Source organism: Myotis yumanensis, unplaced genomic scaffold (genome assembly GCF_028538775.1).
Source record: "Myotis yumanensis isolate MYYU_CA2020_CCGP unplaced genomic scaffold, mMyoYum1.0.hap1 SCAF_2, whole genome shotgun sequence".
NCBI lineage: Eukaryota > Metazoa > Chordata > Mammalia > Chiroptera > Vespertilionidae > Myotis > Myotis yumanensis.
The window spans coordinates 10,956,200-10,973,107 of NW_027223753.1; the positions used below are offsets into that span (position 1 = coordinate 10,956,200).

Sequence of the window (16,908 nt, forward strand, 5' to 3'; positions counted from 1 at the left end):
CCACCAGGCCAGGCCCACGCCCAGGACTGGGAAGAGGACCTGCCAGAGAGGAGGCTGGTTGCAGCAGAGAGGGACTGCCTGCATGTCAGGGCGACCCCAGAGAGGGGCAAGCCCGGCCTGTGCACAGTAGCTGGCAGTGCCACCAGGGGCGACAAGGTCCAGACACCACATCAGGGTTGCCCCAGCTATGGTTCCAACCCTGGCTCTGACAACCTGGCCACCCTGAGCCACGTGCTCCCCTGGAGCTACACTGGCCTCCTTGCACCCCACCTTCACTCCTGCTGTTCCTGCCCCCTCCCCGCCCCCCGTCACTCTAACTCCCAGCCTTCCAAATGCTTCTCTGTCCTTCAAGGCTCTTCCCAGATGCCAGCTTCCCCGCTGTCTCCTCTGCTCACTGCCTGCACTAGCCACCCCCCTGAAACCTGAGGCCCCCAGCACCCCAGGGCCTTGGTGGGGAGACTGAGCCCTCACCATGACTGTGGGTCCCCCACCCACACCTTCATTCCCCATCTGTAGGCTAAGGATCCTAACAGTGCCTAGCTAACAGAGTTTTGTGAGGAATAAGAGGATATAGTAGCAACCTTTGTAGGGAGAGTGCTAAATGTTAGCTGTTGTCCTCATGGGTTGGAGGCACAAATACATGTTTTGTGTTTCTGAATATTTCTCAGCATCCAGCACCGAGGCCATGGGAGATGAGCGGAATTGACGATGCGACGGTCTGAGGGGACGGATGGTGGGGTGAAGGTGACAGAATCCGACAGTGACTTAGCCGATCCAGCCATGGTCACGACGCTGTGCCAGGCTCTGGAAAGAGGCTCAGAGAAGAGAAAGACTGTCCTTGCCGTCATGCGGAAGTGGCCCCAACATGGAAGGCTATTCCCCCAAATCCCAGACGATTCCAGCCAAGGGCCCACCACCCACCACCTTGAGGCATGACAGGACAATCCAGGACAAGGAGCCGGCCCTGCCCGCCCAGCTGCAAACGAGCTGCGGGAGTGGCTGCTGCAGGGTTGGTGCCAGGATCTCTGAGGCCACAAGGTCACACGGTAACGCATTTTCCAGGGCACCGTGCTTCTGCCTGAGTCGGGTGCGGTTCCAGCAGCTTTCCCCGCCCCCGGTGAGCTGGGTGCTCCTGAGCTGGACCCTGAACCCCTCTGGGCTGCAGTTTGGCGGCCTCAGCACTCAAATTCTGGCTTCCCGATGAGCTATGAGAGGCCAGGTCTGACCCCCAGACCAGAAAGTCAGGGTCCCTCCTGCCGCTGGAGCCCACCATGGTCAGCAAGGGCGCGGCCACGCCCAGCAGGGCAGCGTCTGCAAGTTCCGCAGTGCCCTGGCGCACGCCGGCTCTGGGGCACACAGGCGGCCCAGATACCCGGAGGACAACACCCAGAATTCGCTGGGGTGGGTTAGGACCCCGGGCCAGAGCACATGCCACGGTCGTTTGGATGTAAAAAGGAAACACGACTGTATTTTGTCCCTGATGGTTCCGGGGTCATGGGGATTTGCGATGGCTGGCCTTTCCGGAGGGTGCCATGTGCACCTCACACACATCATCTCTGCTGAAGAGCTACTGCTCCCGTCTTAGAGGCGGGGAGGGCTCTGCTTCCACATGTTCTTTCTCAGGGGCCCCGGAAACAAGAAGGAAACTCACTCGTTTCGCCCACGTGAGGTTTATTCTCAAGCATTTAGGAAGCGCCCACTGTGCCAGCCATTATTCAGACACAACACAGAAGCCTGGGTCCAAGCTCTGGGGGGGTCTGGGAGATGAGACACAGACACGTGGGGAGCTAGATACCCGGGCAACGTTACCTGAGCTCACATCCTCCCACACCCTCCCACACCAAGCCCATCCCCGCCAAGAGCACAGGCCAAGGGAATGAGCCGGAATTCGCAGATGCCCGCTGTGACCACCAGATGGCGCCTGTAGGCTGCCAAATCAGACCGGTCCTAGTAGACCAGCAGTAGGTCACCTTGGGTCATTTTTCCGGGGGGGGGGGGGGGGGGCAGTGCCTGGCAAGCTAAGCAGCTTGAGGGAAAGGAACCAAGCGTGAGTATGTCTAGGCGGCCATGACTAGGTGGGCCAAGCGTGAGTATGTCTAGGCGGCCATGACTAGGTGGGCAGAGAACCTGGAGGGGACGCCAATCAGAGACCAGAACCAGGTAGTCACAGGAAGGGATCGCATGAACAGGCAAGCCCCCGACCTGCATCTCCCAGCACCCAGGCCCTCCGGCCCCATGGGCGGCGCTAGTCCCTGCCCATGGTGTAGCCCTGGATGGCACTGCTGAAGTAGGCTGGCGTGTTGCGCTCCGGGTGGAAGAGGATCAGGTAGCACTTGGGGCCGAAGTAGCCCAGGCTAATGCCCAGGAGATTGAGCACAGTGACCAAGAGGTCCAGGAAGGTGACCAGCACCCCCTCGTAGACAGACATGAAGGTGCAGAGGGAGATGGAGGAGGTGAAGTAGAAGGTCATGCAGAAGGTGATGAACTTGGCCTCGTTGTAGTTGGTGGGCAGCTCCTTGCCCATGTAGGCGAAGCTGAAGCCCACCACGGAGAGCAGCAGGTCCAGGCTGGTGTTGACCAGCAGCCCCTTGCTGTAGTCGGGGTTGCAGGAGAGGATCATGATCTTGGGGTCCCCGGGGTCGGCGCGGGCGGTGGGGCCGGTGGCAGTGATCACCTGATTGGTTGTCACCGTGGCCACCTTGAGCGCCGTGATGGCTGCCACAAAGACGTAGGGCCCGTGGTAGCGAACCCAGTAGCCATAGGCGCGCGGGAGGCGGCGGGCCATCTTGAAGACGTAGACGATCTGGAAGGAGCGCACGGCGATGCAGGAGATGCAGATGGTGAAGCAGAGGGTGAAGAAGGTCTGGCGGCAGAGGCACGTGACGGGCGTGGGCGGCCCCACGTACGCGGGGACCATCAGGTACGCCACCAGCAGCGATGTCAGTATCAGGAAGCACATGGGGCCCCCAGCCGAACGGACCATGGGCGTCTGGAGGTGCCTCCAGAATATGGCCAGGATGGCCAGTGTGCCGAGGAAGCCCAGGGCCGCCAGCAGGACCACAAAGATGGTGAGTGCGTTGTGCCACTGGAGGAATGTCAGTCGCCGCTTGAAGCAGGAGGTGTCTCTCCTGTGGGACCACTCGTTGCTTGGGCAGGGTTGGCAGTCAAACTCATCTATACAAGAGGCCCCCGGCAATTCCCGTCAGCCGAGCCCACCCTCCCAGTACCTACATCCTCGGGGCCTGCACGGGGCCAGGCTCCGGGGATGGAGAGAGGGAGCGAAGGACGACTCCTGCGGTCATAGCCAACACTCACTGAGTCCCTTTCCCCACTGGCTCATCAAATGCTCACAGCAAACCCATTTCACAGATAAAGGAAACTGAGGCTCAGCCAGGGAAGCTCACAAAGCCCGTACTTTACAGAGGCAGGATCTGGACCGCAGTGGCCTTGACTCAGAGCCGAACAACTGTAATTCCTTCCTTCCAAGACCTCACTCTCCGGTGGGAGAGATATTCAACTATTTATTCAGAATTCATTCAGCAAATATGTTTTTGAGACCACCCACTGTGATAGGCCCCCGAGGCCACAGAGATGCCTAAGCCCCGCCCCCTGCCGTCAGGCTATCCGCAAGTTGGGAGAGAAAGGCCAGCGAAATCACTGGACACACTTGTTGGGCAGCTACTCTGCCCTGCTCTCCGCTGAGCACACAGTAAGTGCTCTGATTGGCAGACAGATGCACCCATTTAATTTACTAATCAGTGAAGCCATGAAAAAAATAATTTGAGCCCCAGCTCCGAATTGTGCTAAACACTAACATGGACAGAAAGGTGACATTGCCCCCCGCCTTCCTGGAGTTTATGATCTATAGGGAGAGATGTCAGTTCGTTCTTCCAATAAAGAAAATCATCCAGGACCTATTCACTGAGCAACCATTGTGTGCTCTGACCTACACTAGGCACTTAGGAGGCCAGAGATAAATCATATACAGACAGTCCTCGGGTTATATCGGACTCGACGTACATCGTTTCATGGTTATGTCGCCATCTCCCATTTATTTATAAAATAAAAAAGTTCCGTCATTTTGACGTATGTACATATGTGCTTTATATTTTTTATTATTTATTTGCCACAAGTCAAGGTCAGGAATTGTTATCTTTCTTTTAAATTTTTTTTACTGTTTCACTTCATTACTGCTGTGTCTGTGCTCCATGTGAGTGACGTAGGTGCTTATGTAGGTGGGTTCCGACTTACGGCGAAAATCGCATTACGTCGTGCCGTAGGAACGGATCTCCGACGTAACCCGAGGACCTACTGTACTGTCCCTGGCTTCCAGAAATGTTTCTTCTGTTGGCAGAGCCACCCACCCATCCATCCATCCCCCGGTGGACTCCCTGGCCTGACATCCCTGGGCAATGGACTGTGTGTGTGTGGATCCAGATCAGGTTCAGCCCCACCTGGTTGGGTGCTGTTCCTTCTCCCTAAACCACCTGCGCTGCAGATGGGGAGATACAAGTGGAGTCAAATATGGCCCCTGGCATGGGACACTTACATTGCCTCGGGGAGACCAGCCAAGTGGGGAGGGGCCCGGAGACCCCTGGGGCAGGACAAGGGCAGGGCAGGGGTGCCATCCTGCAAACCATACCTTCAGTTTTGTTGAGGAAGGTGCCAGGGGGGCAGTCAAGACACTCAAAGCAGCAGGGGTGGATGCCCACAGACTTCTTCTTTTGCCCAGGTTGGCAGTCCCTGGAACACGTGGACACGGGGACCTGGAGGGAGGAGGGCATGAGACACTGAGCCCTCTTCCCCTCCCTCCGAGGAACTCCTCGCCCTCCCCCGCCAGCAGGAGGCTCAGGGTCGGGAAGCCTGGCCCTGTCTGCGGGGAGGGAAAGGGGTGCTGGGGTCGCCATTAGAACTGGACCTTTGTAGGGACCCTTGCCTGCCCAAGACCTCACTGTACCCCCCCAACTGTGGAGACAGACGCTCGGAGGCTGCTGAGAGGACAGGATGTGACTCTGGGGCTGCTGGCAGCCACCTTGTCTCCAGGGCAGAGAACACGCCTGGGGAGAAACTGAGAGATGGAGACCCTGGATCCATCCATGTCTGAAGCCTCACTTCTACCCCTAGAGGTTTCAGTGATGCGAGGCAATAAATTAATGTTTTGTTACATCACTTTTGGTCACTTACAACAAAGAGTCTGAGAACCCCTGCCTGCAGGGAGGGGCAGGTGAACAAGAACAGGCAGGCAGTGACCATGTCTATTGTTTTTGCTGCTGTATTTCTAGAACCTAGAAGGATACCCGGCACAGAGGAGGCCTCTAGCGATTGCTTACTAAGGGAAGGAATTACAAGTAGGGGAACAGTGAGAGCAGTGGGGTAGGGGAGGGGCGTGGAATGACCTGTGTGGGAAGAAGGCATATCTGGGCCTGGCTGGGATCGAGATGCACAGGCAGAGGGTGGGAAGGGGGGAAAGCCTTCTGAGGCTCGCCCCTGGGACACTAACAATGGAGGGGAGATGGGGGGCAGCCATAGTTCTTGAGTGTGGAAAGGGCTGGATTAGATTCGGGTTGTATAAAAATCATTCTGATCAATGTTCTGAGAGTGCACAGAAGAAGGGCCAAGGGCCCAGAATGGGGGTGGGGGGTGGGGGGAAGGACAGCAGAACCACTCAACCCCGGCCCCTCAGAAGTCCCCTGTCTTCTGTACCTCCCCCCCCACACCCCCCGCATAGTCCCTGTAACCTCTGACAGGACAGTGACAGCCAATGGTAAATAAAGCCTAACTCCTACCCAGATAAACATGGAATCTCCTGCTAAAGATTTCTTTACCTCAGTTCCTTTTAACCAACACTTCATGCCTGGCCTTCAACAGAAACATGGCAAGGCATGCTACAAGACAGAAACAAATCACGGTCTGAAGAGAGAAACAAGCACCAGGATGAGGCTCAGGGATGTCCAAGACTTGGGAATTATCAGACCAGGAATGTGAACTAACTATGATGAATAGGCTACGACTGCGATCAAAAAAGTGGGCAGCACACAAGGACAGATGGGTAATGGAAGCAGAGAAGTGGAAACTTAAGAAGAATCAAAAGGAGATGCTAGGATTTTAAAACCAGCAGTGTGGTAACAGAAGTGAAGAATGCCTCTGATGAGCTCACCAGTAGGCTTATAGCCAAGGAAAGAACCAGTGAGCTTGAAGATATTTCAATAAAAACCTCCTCAACTGAAAAGTAAAGAGAAAAAAAGAGTGTGTGTGTGTGTGTGGGGCGGGGGGGGGGGGGGGGGGGGGATGGGGAACAGAATATCCAAGAACTATGAACTATGACAAAAGGTACAACAGACATATAATGGGAATACCCAAAGGAGAAGAAAGACAGCAAGGAACAGAGGAAATATTTGAAGGAATATTGGCTGAGAATTCTCTAAAATTAATGACAGGTCCAGGAAGCTGAGAACACCCAGCAGGATGAGTACCCAAAAAATCTGCACCTAGGTATATCATATTCAAAGCACACAAAAAACAAAGACAAAAATCTCAAAGCAAAAAAAGTCAGAGGGTGAGAAAATACCAACAAAATGGTTACTAGAGAAAATGAAGGACATTTTATAATGATAATAGGGTCAATCTATTAAGAAGATATAATAGCCCTGGACAATTTGGCTCAGTGGATAGTGCGTCAGCCTGCAGACTGAAGGGTCCCAGGTTCGATTCTGGCCAAGGGCACATGTCTGGTTTGCAGGCTCAATCCCCAGGAGGGGGTGTGCAGGAGGCAGCCTATCAATGATTCTCTCTCATCATTGATGTTTCTATCTCTCTCTCTCCCTCTCCCTTCCTCTCTGAAATCAATAAAAAATATATATTTTAAAAAGATATAATAATTATAAACATATATATATCTAACGAGAGCCCCAAAATACATGATGCAAAAACCATCACAATCAAAGGAGGAAATAGATGATTTAAATATCATAATCCACAATAGCACTTAAAGACTTCAATACCCCCTCTTGATGGCAGGTAGAACAATCAAACAGAAAATAAGTAAGGAAATGGAGGGCTTGAACAACACAATGACCTAAGTAGATCTAACATATACAGGACACTCTGCTCAACAACAGAATACACATCCTTCTCAAGTTCACAAAGGTCATTTTCCAGAACAGACCATGCGTTTGACCACAAATTAAGTCTCGACAGACTTTTAAAGATAGCACACAAGTTATAAATGAAGTTAGAAATGCAACACAGAAGGAAGACAGGAAAATTCACACATTTTTGGACATTAAACAATGCTCTTAAACAAACTATGGATCAAATGAGAAATCATAGGGGGAATTAGAAAATACTTAGTGATAAATGAAACTGCAAACACAGCAAAGCAAGGCTAAGGGGAAATTCATAGCTACAAATGCTTATGTTCACCAACCAGAACATCACCTAGATATACCACATCTTTATCCAGCCATCTATTGATGGGCAATTAGCTTGCTCCCATAGCTCAGCTATCCTATATAATAAAAGCCTAATATGCAAATTGACCGAACTGTGGAACAATCGGTGGAACAACCAGTTGCTATGACGTGCACTGACCACCAAGGGGCAGACACTCAATGCAAGAGCTGCCCCCAGCCTGCAGGCCCCAGGCCAGCCAAGGCGAGTGCCAGCGACCCCCCCCCCATTGCCCTGCCAGTCACCCCACAGAGGGAGGCGACTGGCGGTGGCAGCAGGGGGCGGGGCCTGTGAACGAGTGGCACCAGGCTGGCCAAGGCAGATGCCAGTGGGGGGCCCCCCAATTGCCCCACCAGTCACCCCACAGATTGGCCCTGATCGCCAGCCAGGCCTTGATCATGCACCAGGCCTCTAGTTGTAAATCATGCTGCAAGGAGCATAGGGATGCATGTATCTTTCTGAATGAGTGTTTTGGATTTCTTCGGATAAATACTCATAAGTGGAATTGCTAGGTCATAAGGTAGTTCTGTCTTTAACTTTCTGAAGACCCTCATACTGCTTTCCCTAGTGGCTGCACCAATTTGCAATCCTAGCAGGAGGGCACCAGGGTTCCCTTTCCTCCATATCCTCACCAACACTTGTTGTTCATTGATTTATTGGTGTGACTAGCTTAGAGGAAGTCATACTGGAGAGGGTGGGCCCTGCTCTAAGCTGATGAATGTCCTTACAAAAGGGAGAGGCATGGAGACAGATATACCCACAGGGAGAGCACAGGCAAAGAAGGCAGAGGTCAGGGTGATGCTGCAGAAGCCACGGAAAGCCGCCAGGAGCCAGGAGAGAGGCGGGAAATGGATGCTCCCTCCCAGCCCTCAAAAGGAACTAACCCTACCAACACCTTGATCTTGGACCTCCAGCCTCTAGGACTGTGAGACAATACACTTCTGTTCTTTTCATTATGTTTTAATCCTCACCCAAAGATATGTTTTTATTGATTGAGAGAGAGAGAGAGAGAGAGAGGGAGAGAGAGAAATCCATCAGTTGACCCCTGTACACACCTCCACCGGGGATAGAACCCACAACCTGAGTATGTGCCCTGATCAGGAATCAAACAGCCAACCTGTTGGTGAATGGGATGATGCTCCAACCAACTGAGCCACCTGGCCAGGGCTACATTTCTGTCCTCTAAGCCCCCCAGTCTGTGGTGGTGTGTTACGGCAGCCTTAGCAAACAAAGACACCAAACCAATTTACTCCATAAAAATCCCCAAGGAGCCTGGACCAGCAGCCCTGGAACCGGGGATAGAGTGTGAGGCAGGAGGAGCGTAATGGGGTTTTCCAGTAGCTTTGAGGTCCCTCGATCCCCTCCGCCACAAGGCTGGGTTTCTACCCCTCCCCACGCCAGCAGAATTCTGACAGCATACTATCTGAGGAGGATTAAAAACGAAGCTTTAGGTTGACAGCTGTCAGACACATTTAAAGGCATAGCTACTGTACCAAAACCCGAGTACTAACTGACAGGATGTAGCCTGAATGCTGTACAGAGGGAACCTTCACCACAGACATGCTGTGTGGCCTTAGGCAGGTCATGCAACCTCTCTGTGCCTTCGGTTTCCTAATAAGATAGGAGAACGGTTGCATCTATTTCCTAGGTTTGACGTGAGAATTGAAGTCCTTAGCACACATGTGTCCAGTGAATATTTACTTTGCAGAGGTGCTGATCCCTAGGGTCCCAAGGAGTCAGAAAGCCCTGAACTTCCAGTTCTCAATCATTGGTGTAAGGACAGGACCCCGAAGAGGACACCCATGAGCTACGGAACACGAATCTCGGGTGCCCTCCTTGATAAAAAGGGCCCTGGCCGTTCTGGCATAGGCCCTGCCCAGGCCCTGAGAGCTGACCGTGCCGTCAGGGGTGTGCCAGGATACTCCGCGGACGTCCTTCAGCTGCTGCTGCTCCGGGTGGTAGGAGGCGATGGTCTGGAATGGGTTCTGGCTCCGGTTCCAATGCCACTGAATGACCTCCAGGGGCATGGGCAGGTCCCCTTGGTCGTCGAAGAAGATATGGTGGTCCAGGAGGGTGAAGTTGACCTTCCTGATCTCCTGGAGCAGCTAGAGGGGCCAGACAACAGGGACATGGAGCTGGCATCAGAGGTTGGCCAGACCTGGGAGCAGTCGCATCCCACTGGCCTTGATCTTCACACCTGTGAAATGGGGCCCCAGGACTTGGTCAATGTGGCGTCTGGGAGGCAGTGGCTGAGAGCTCTGGCTCTGGACTCGGATACCTCTGGGTTTAGGCCACTTGCTATGAGGCCTTGGACCTGTCACTTAACCTCTCTGAACCCCAGTTTTTTTCTACAAAATGAGAGCAACAGAAACCCTATCTTCTGGGCTGTGAGGGAATGAATAAGTTAATCTATGTTGGAGGCTTAGAACAGTGCCTGAAAAATAGTAAATTGTCATCTCCTATTGAGGATTTGCTAATATTTCTTTTCTCTGGAAGTCCCCTTGGCCATCCCTCTGAAACCTAATGCCTGGGGACCACAGTCCACGCCCTCTCTCATCTTAAGAGCTGCTGGAATCTCCCCTGCCCTCCAGTCTCCCCCACTCCATCCCCTTCCTCTCAGGATGCAGACAAGGGGACAAACTAGAACACGCTTGGGACTGGAATTCCGGGGCCTGAATTCCATCCTGGCTCTGTCCTCAATTTGCTGTGTGACTTTGAACAAGTCGTTGAACCTCTCTGGTCTGATGCTGAATGGGCTTCCAACTGAATCTGGCTCCTAGATTTTTTTCCTCCATAAATAGGAATCTATTGGGGTACAAGTTGGGGGCCCAGAGCTCACCTCACCTTGGGGACTGACAGGCAGACAGAGAGACAAGGGAGCTGGTCCCTGGCCTTCTCCCCAAAGAGGCTTTCGGACTCAGGACTTTCCTCCTGGAATGTCCAGCTGCTGCCCTTCCCCTGCTTAAATCCTGCCCCCAACCCCCACCCCCACCCCGCACAGCTGCAATCCTGACATCCTGCTGCACTCAGTAGGGACAGATCTGATTAGCTGCCCTCGTCCCCTCCCAGGATGAAGGTCTGATTCTCTTGCAGTGCGCAGCCAGGGCCTGGCGCGTAGTGGGTGCTCAGCAAATGGGACTGGATAGCCTGGTTGCTATGATCAATGCTCTTTGGTCTCCACTATTAGGGGAGGAAAGAAGTTGATTGATCCTTCATCACAGCTACTGCCAACCGTGGCTGGAGAATGCCTGCAAGGAGAAGTGGGAAAACCACAGTGGGATGGGCCGGACCTGGGTTCAAAGCCACGGGTTGCCGTTTACCACTAAGCGTTCATGGGCAAATCACTTAACTCCCCATCCCTCCGCTTCCCTGCTTGTCGGTTGTCAACCTCATAGGGTGGCCGCGAGGTAAGGTGGGTGTGTCCTGGGCACTCAGAACACAGGAAAGCACCCATGACAATTTGTATGTTACTAATGCAGCAGGCGCAGAGTAAAATCGTGTTTTACCAGCTGGCACCAGAATGCCTTTTAGAAGAATAACTACATTAAACACACACACACACACACACACACACACACACACACACTTAGGGCTGCAAGGTTAGACTGTGAAGTCCTTAGCACACATGTGTCCAGTGAGTAGAGAGGCACAAATAAATAGAATAAAGGGGAGATTTCTAAAGAACTAACTAAATTGCTCAGTTAGTGAAGTGGCTGGGTATTCGGTGAGGGGTGAGTATCTAGAAAAGTGAGGAAGGGAAAAATAAAGAGGGGGGCCAGAGACAAGGGTTGGGGGATTGGCTGAGCCCCAAACTGTGAAAACCCCAGGGAATGGGCTCAGCACAGGGGTGTCTGGTAGCAAAGGAGAAAGTGCACATCTCCGCTGTGAAACCCTCTGCTCCTCCTCATCCTCAGTAAAGCCTCCTCCCGGGAGGGCTGGGTGGTGGAGGTGTGTGAGAGTCAGAAAACATAGACTTAAACTCTGAATCAAGGTGACGCAGACCTGGGCAGTGACCCCTAAACCTGAAGCCGCGCCTAGAGAGCTGGTGGGAGCCCACAAGCCCATTCCCCAGCCCACCCCCCACCCCCACCCCCACCCCCACCCCTGCCATGACCCTGGAGCAACCACAGGGGGCCCTGGGGCCTCCACTACGAGCAGGTTTGCTTCTACAGAATTTGACCTGAACCTCCAGACAGACTGACTGTCTTGGGTGGTGAGGATTAAATTAAGGAAGAGGGACTTTTGTTTTGGCACCATGTCCCATGGCCTCTCCACCCATTGGCCCAGAACCCACTGGGGATGGAGAGACTAGCGCTCTCCATGGCAACCAAAGACTCTGCGCCTGCTCCGTGGCCCTGGCTTTCCTCACCCGCCAGGGATAGACCACCTCCTTGGAGCAGTGGGTCTGGCTGCAGCCGAGGAGGCTGTGCAGCGCGTGGGCCACGGCATAGACGGCAGAATACACGCTGTAGGCCACGCGCTCGCCGGAAAGCGTGAGGATGGTGTTGAAGGACTCGAGGGCGTCCAGGCAGGCGTCGCACTCCTGGTTGCAGGTGCCTCCCGGACTGGGCCTGCTGGACGCCGGCGTCCTGGCCTGAGCCCGGCGCACACGAAACTCGCTGAAGCCCGGGATGGACACGCTCTCGGTGGTGATGCCCAGGAAGGTGCCCGTGTGGCTCAGCTCGGTGAGGTTGTGCAGGGCCAGGTCGATGGCCCAGGACTCGGAGGCGATCCACACGATGCCGGTGAGGTTCTGGCGCAGCACCTGGCGGAAGAAGTGGTGCAGCACCAGGTCTGGCGAGAACACGACCACCACGCGCGCGGAGCTGTGCCGCAGCTTGTCCACGATGGCCTCCAGGCGCCTGCGCTCCTCCCGCGTCACCACCTGGCTGGGCTGCGGCGTGGGCAGCACCTCGTGCAGGGCCACGCAGATGTCGTGGCGGGCCAGGTGCTCGCTGAGCAGCTGGCTGTTCCGGCGGCCGTAGTCGTCCCCGCTCACGAGCACAACGATCCAGTTCCAGCGGAAGCGGAGCAGCAGTTGCACCATGGCCTCGAGGTGGTGGTGGGCGCCTGGCGCCGTGCGCAGCACCGCCGGGAAGCGCTGCTTGTCGCGCAGGTCGTCGTTGATGGCGCTGAAGGTGATCTGCCCGAGGGGAGGGGGCCGTTTAAACCTGCAGTCCACCTCTACCCACTTCCGCCAGTCCATGACTCGTCCCATCTCCCTTACCCTAGGGGTCTTTTCCTTTTGTCCATTGCACTTCTCAACCTCTAACATCCTAAACCACTTAGTTATTGACATTTATTGTCTGTCTCTCCTCCTAGAAGATAAGCTCTAAGTTCCCATCTGTATCCTCAGAGCCTACAACAGTACCTGGCATAGTAGGTGCTCAGCAAATATTTGTTAAATGAATGAAAGAATGAGTTCAGTACTGGAGTAGATGTTTCACATAAGAATACGAACACTTACTGAGCACCTACTATGTGTCAGACCCTGTGCTAGATGCTTTACAGAATAAAAACAACAGCAAAGGCCCTAGCAGGGTAGCTCGGTTAGAGTGTCGATCTGATACACCAAGGTTGCAGATTTGACCTAGGATCAAGGCACATACAAGAAACAACCAACAAATGTATCAATAAGTGGAACAAATCAATGTTTCTCTCTCTCTCCCCCTTCCTCTCTCTAAAACAGCAAAAATTACAGAATTTGTAACTATCTACTGTGTGCCAAGTCCAGTGCTAGCTACTTTTTTAATGAATAGATATTTTATGCCAGTTCTGGACTAGGCACTTTCAATCATGGTGATGATAACAGTGATAATAGTAGTAATGCCAATAGCACTTTCTTGAGGACCTACTATGTGGCAGGCTCTGTGCTAGGCAACTACACAGGAAAACATTGAGCATTTTCTGAGTTTCCATTCTTGTGCAAGATGCTCTACATCAGCGGGTCGCCAACTTTCGGACAGCACGGACCACACCCTTGGCAACCGCTGCTCTACATAACAACAGGAACATGATTGACCACCTACTGTGTGCTAAAAACTCTTGCATAGGTTAAATGCTTTCATCATCAGACAGTCCTGAGGTAGAACTCCTATCCTCTCACTTTGCAGCTGGGGAAACTGAGGCTCAGAAGACTTAAGAGATTGGCTCAATGGGCACGACTCAGAGCCAAGACACACACCCAGGTGTCTGCCTCCAAAGCCTGAGCTCTCAACCAATAGGCCAGGCTGCTTGCCGAGGACTGGGGTTGATGTCCTGCTTCCGCTCTCCCACCCACTTCCACCCGATGACTGGGGGCGGGGGAGGGGGGAGCCCTCTGGACAACCACACCTCTGTCCCCTCCTAGCCCCTGCTCCCAGGGCACAGGCTCTCACCTGCGGAAGGAGAAAGAGGGAGAGGAAGTGGGCCACAGTCATGGTAGCCTCAGAGTTTTCAGGGCCAATGACGGCCACGACGCGGGGCACGTAGTGGCTGTAGTCCTCCTGGATGGGCAGGAAATAGTCCTCCTGCGCCAGGAAGTAGAGCACGGGCTGGATGTTGTTGGAGACGTAGCAGATGTCCACCATCTCGTAGCCCAGCCGTACGCCAGGCAGCAGGCTGCTGTGGTTGTTGATCTCTTCCACCGCAAAGTGCATGGCCTGCATGAGCTTGTAGCCCAGCGCCTTCACCTCGTACCTGGAGGGCCGCAGTGGGGCGGGAGGCAGGTCCGGAATGAGCGGGGTGGGCAGGGGAGCCAGCCTGCTGGTCCTACACGCCAAAGGAAAGCCGAGCAGGCCTTGCCCAAGAAAGAGAGACTCCAGAAGGTTCCGGCATTTTTACCCCCTCAATGACTCTGTACTGCATCTCTAGGATCATCATCATCCCTATGACCGCCTCTGACATTCTATCTCTGTAGCCACCGTCAATCATTGCCATTGCCATCCTTACCACCATTGCTCTGGACTCTGTCACCATTCTACCAGTGTCCACCAGTGTGGCCAGCATTACCCACTATAATCTCCATCATCACTAACCCCACTGTCACCATCATCACCTACTATCCGTGTTACCAATATCATTGCCACTGCCACCACATGTCTGTGATCACCATTACTAATACTATCATCACCACCACCATCATCATCACCATCAATATGCCACCATCATCAGCATCACCACCACCACCACTATCACCATCACCACTATCATCTCTACCACCATCCTCACCACCACCATTATCACCATCCTTACCATCACTACCACCATCATCACCATCATCCTCACCATCACCATCAACACACCACCATCGCCACCAACACCATCAGCATCATTATCACTATCATCACAGTCATTACTACTATCATCACCACCATCCTTACCATCACCATCAACACGCCACCATCACCACCAACGCATCAGCATCATCACTATCACCACTATTGTCCCTACCACCAATCACCATCACCACCACCATCATCACCATACTCTTCACCTTTTTTTATTATCACCAGCCATCACCATTATAAACATCATCATCATCACTTCCATGACTGCCATCACTTCACTGGACTCCCTACCATTATCACAGGTGTCAGAACATCTAACATCATGTTTCATACCATCCCTGTGCCATCACCCTCACCATTCTCAAGCCAGCATCTAATCTTCCCCAACATCACAGAAGTCAGTGCTCAGTCAACTTTTGCACTCTCCTTCCTCTCTCCCTCTCTCCCAGAATGCCTTCACCCTCTCTGCACAAGGTCACATTGTATAATCCCAGGCTGGCTCCAGGAGATGGCCCACCCAATCTCTGAGCGAGGCTACCACCCCCAGGGGCTCACAGGGTGGGTGCAGAAAGTCCCCTCCAGTCCTGGCAGCACCCCTGCCCACCTCACCACAGCCCTGGGCACAGGCAAACTGTCCACTCCAGCTGGGAAGCTGCTGTAGAAGAGCCACATTCTGCCTCCAAAGTTAGGACACCTGGTGTCTCGACGGGGCCTTGGAGTGGACTCCCTGGGAGTCCCCTAATTGCCAGAGGGGGTGGGGTGGTTTTGGTGGTCTCTGAGACACGGCCTTATGATCTGAAACATCCTATAACTATAGTAAGAGACATGGCATTGGGACAACCCAGATCTCAGTGTTTCAGAACACAATGGCCAAATTTCAGAACCACGGACTGTGTGGGGCCTCCCTGGGGGCCAGCGAGGTGGATCCAGGATGGGGATTTGGCAATGAATGAGGAGGAGCTTTCTGAGCCCCCAATCTCAGCCTGGCCTCCCGAGGACCACGGGACCAGCCCCGGCTCCCACCCACCCTCACCGCCACGTCCAGCCTCCCACCGGAGACTCACTCATTGCACTTGGGCACCTGCAGGAAGTTGAGGTGGACGGTGCCCTTCACGTTGGCATGGAGGGTGAAGAGGCCGCCCAAGAGGTAATCCCCCGCCAGGCTGAAGTCCGGGTTCTCAGCCGGCACAGCCAGGACCTGGAGCAGAAAGAACAGGGAGCAGACCACCCCGGCCTGAGGTCCCATGGCTGGGAAGTGGGGTCCCCAGAGGTCGCTCTGCCTCACCAGAGAGCTGGCCGCTTGACTCCAAGGGATTTGCACAGACATTTACATAGTGACGGTCCTGCCACTGTCCGGGGTGGGGAACGCACCAGGGACAGGTGGAGAGGTCAGAGGGCTCCGGGGGTGGGGTGGCGGGGGAGGAGGCTGGTTAGGGACTGCGGGGCCTGGATGGTTGGGAAGAACCACCTTTGGAGGTAGAGGGAGCATGTCCTGCCAACTGGGCCCTGGCCTTCTGCCTCGTGGCGCATCCCCTGATGTTCAAACACCTGGCAGTAAAGGACACAGTAGATCAACCAGGAGACAGAGCAGGTTGGGAGATGGAGCCCGACCTCAGCGCCTGACCAAGGTGGCCTGGCCTGTGGTAATTAAATGGCATCTGGCCTATAGCAGGTGTCCCCAAAGCCGTAGCCATTGTCAATAAGAACCAGGCGCTGTGCTGAGTGCTTGTCATTCTCTCTCTCTCTCTCCCTCTCTCTCTTTAAATTCATTTCAGAGAGGAAGGGAGAGGGAGAGAGAGATAAAAACATCAACGATGAGAATCATTGAACAGCTGCCTCCTGCACGCCCCCCACTGGGGATTGAGCCTGTAACCAGGGCATGTACCTTGACCGGGAATCAATCGAACCGTGACCCTCTGGTTCACAGGTCGATGCTAAACCATTGAGCCACACCGGCCCGGGCAGTCTCCATCTCTCTCAATGCTCATGAAAACTGGAAGTGTTTCTAACCCCGGTTCACAGATGCAGAAACTGAGGCACAGGGAGGTTAAGAAACCCACCCTGGGTTGTACAAACCACAGAGCAGAGATTCAAATCGCACGGCCAGACTCTGAGGTGGTTTCCCCACAACCCCATTCAAGTGTAAAGCGAGTCAGGACAGCTCCGTGATGCCCAGGCTGTGCGGCCAGCA

General features: G+C 53.9%; 1 protein-coding gene across 1 annotated transcript; it reads right to left on the reverse strand.

Moving 5' to 3' along the window:
- Window positions 1–1,981: 1,981 nt before the first annotated feature.
- On the reverse strand, window positions 1,982–16,595 carry TAS1R2 (taste 1 receptor member 2). The gene is made up of 6 exons (XM_070404207.1): window positions 15,782–16,595; window positions 13,827–14,127; window positions 11,819–12,592; window positions 9,345–9,554; window positions 4,643–4,766; window positions 1,982–3,174 (listed from the first exon to the last, which is right to left on the reverse strand). The coding sequence occupies exons 1-6, from the start codon at window positions 16,042–16,044 to the stop codon at window positions 2,246–2,248; spliced, it is 2,601 nt and encodes an 866-aa protein (XP_070260308.1). The 5' UTR covers window positions 16,045–16,595; the 3' UTR covers window positions 1,982–2,245.
- Window positions 16,596–16,908: the final 313 nt, after the last annotated feature.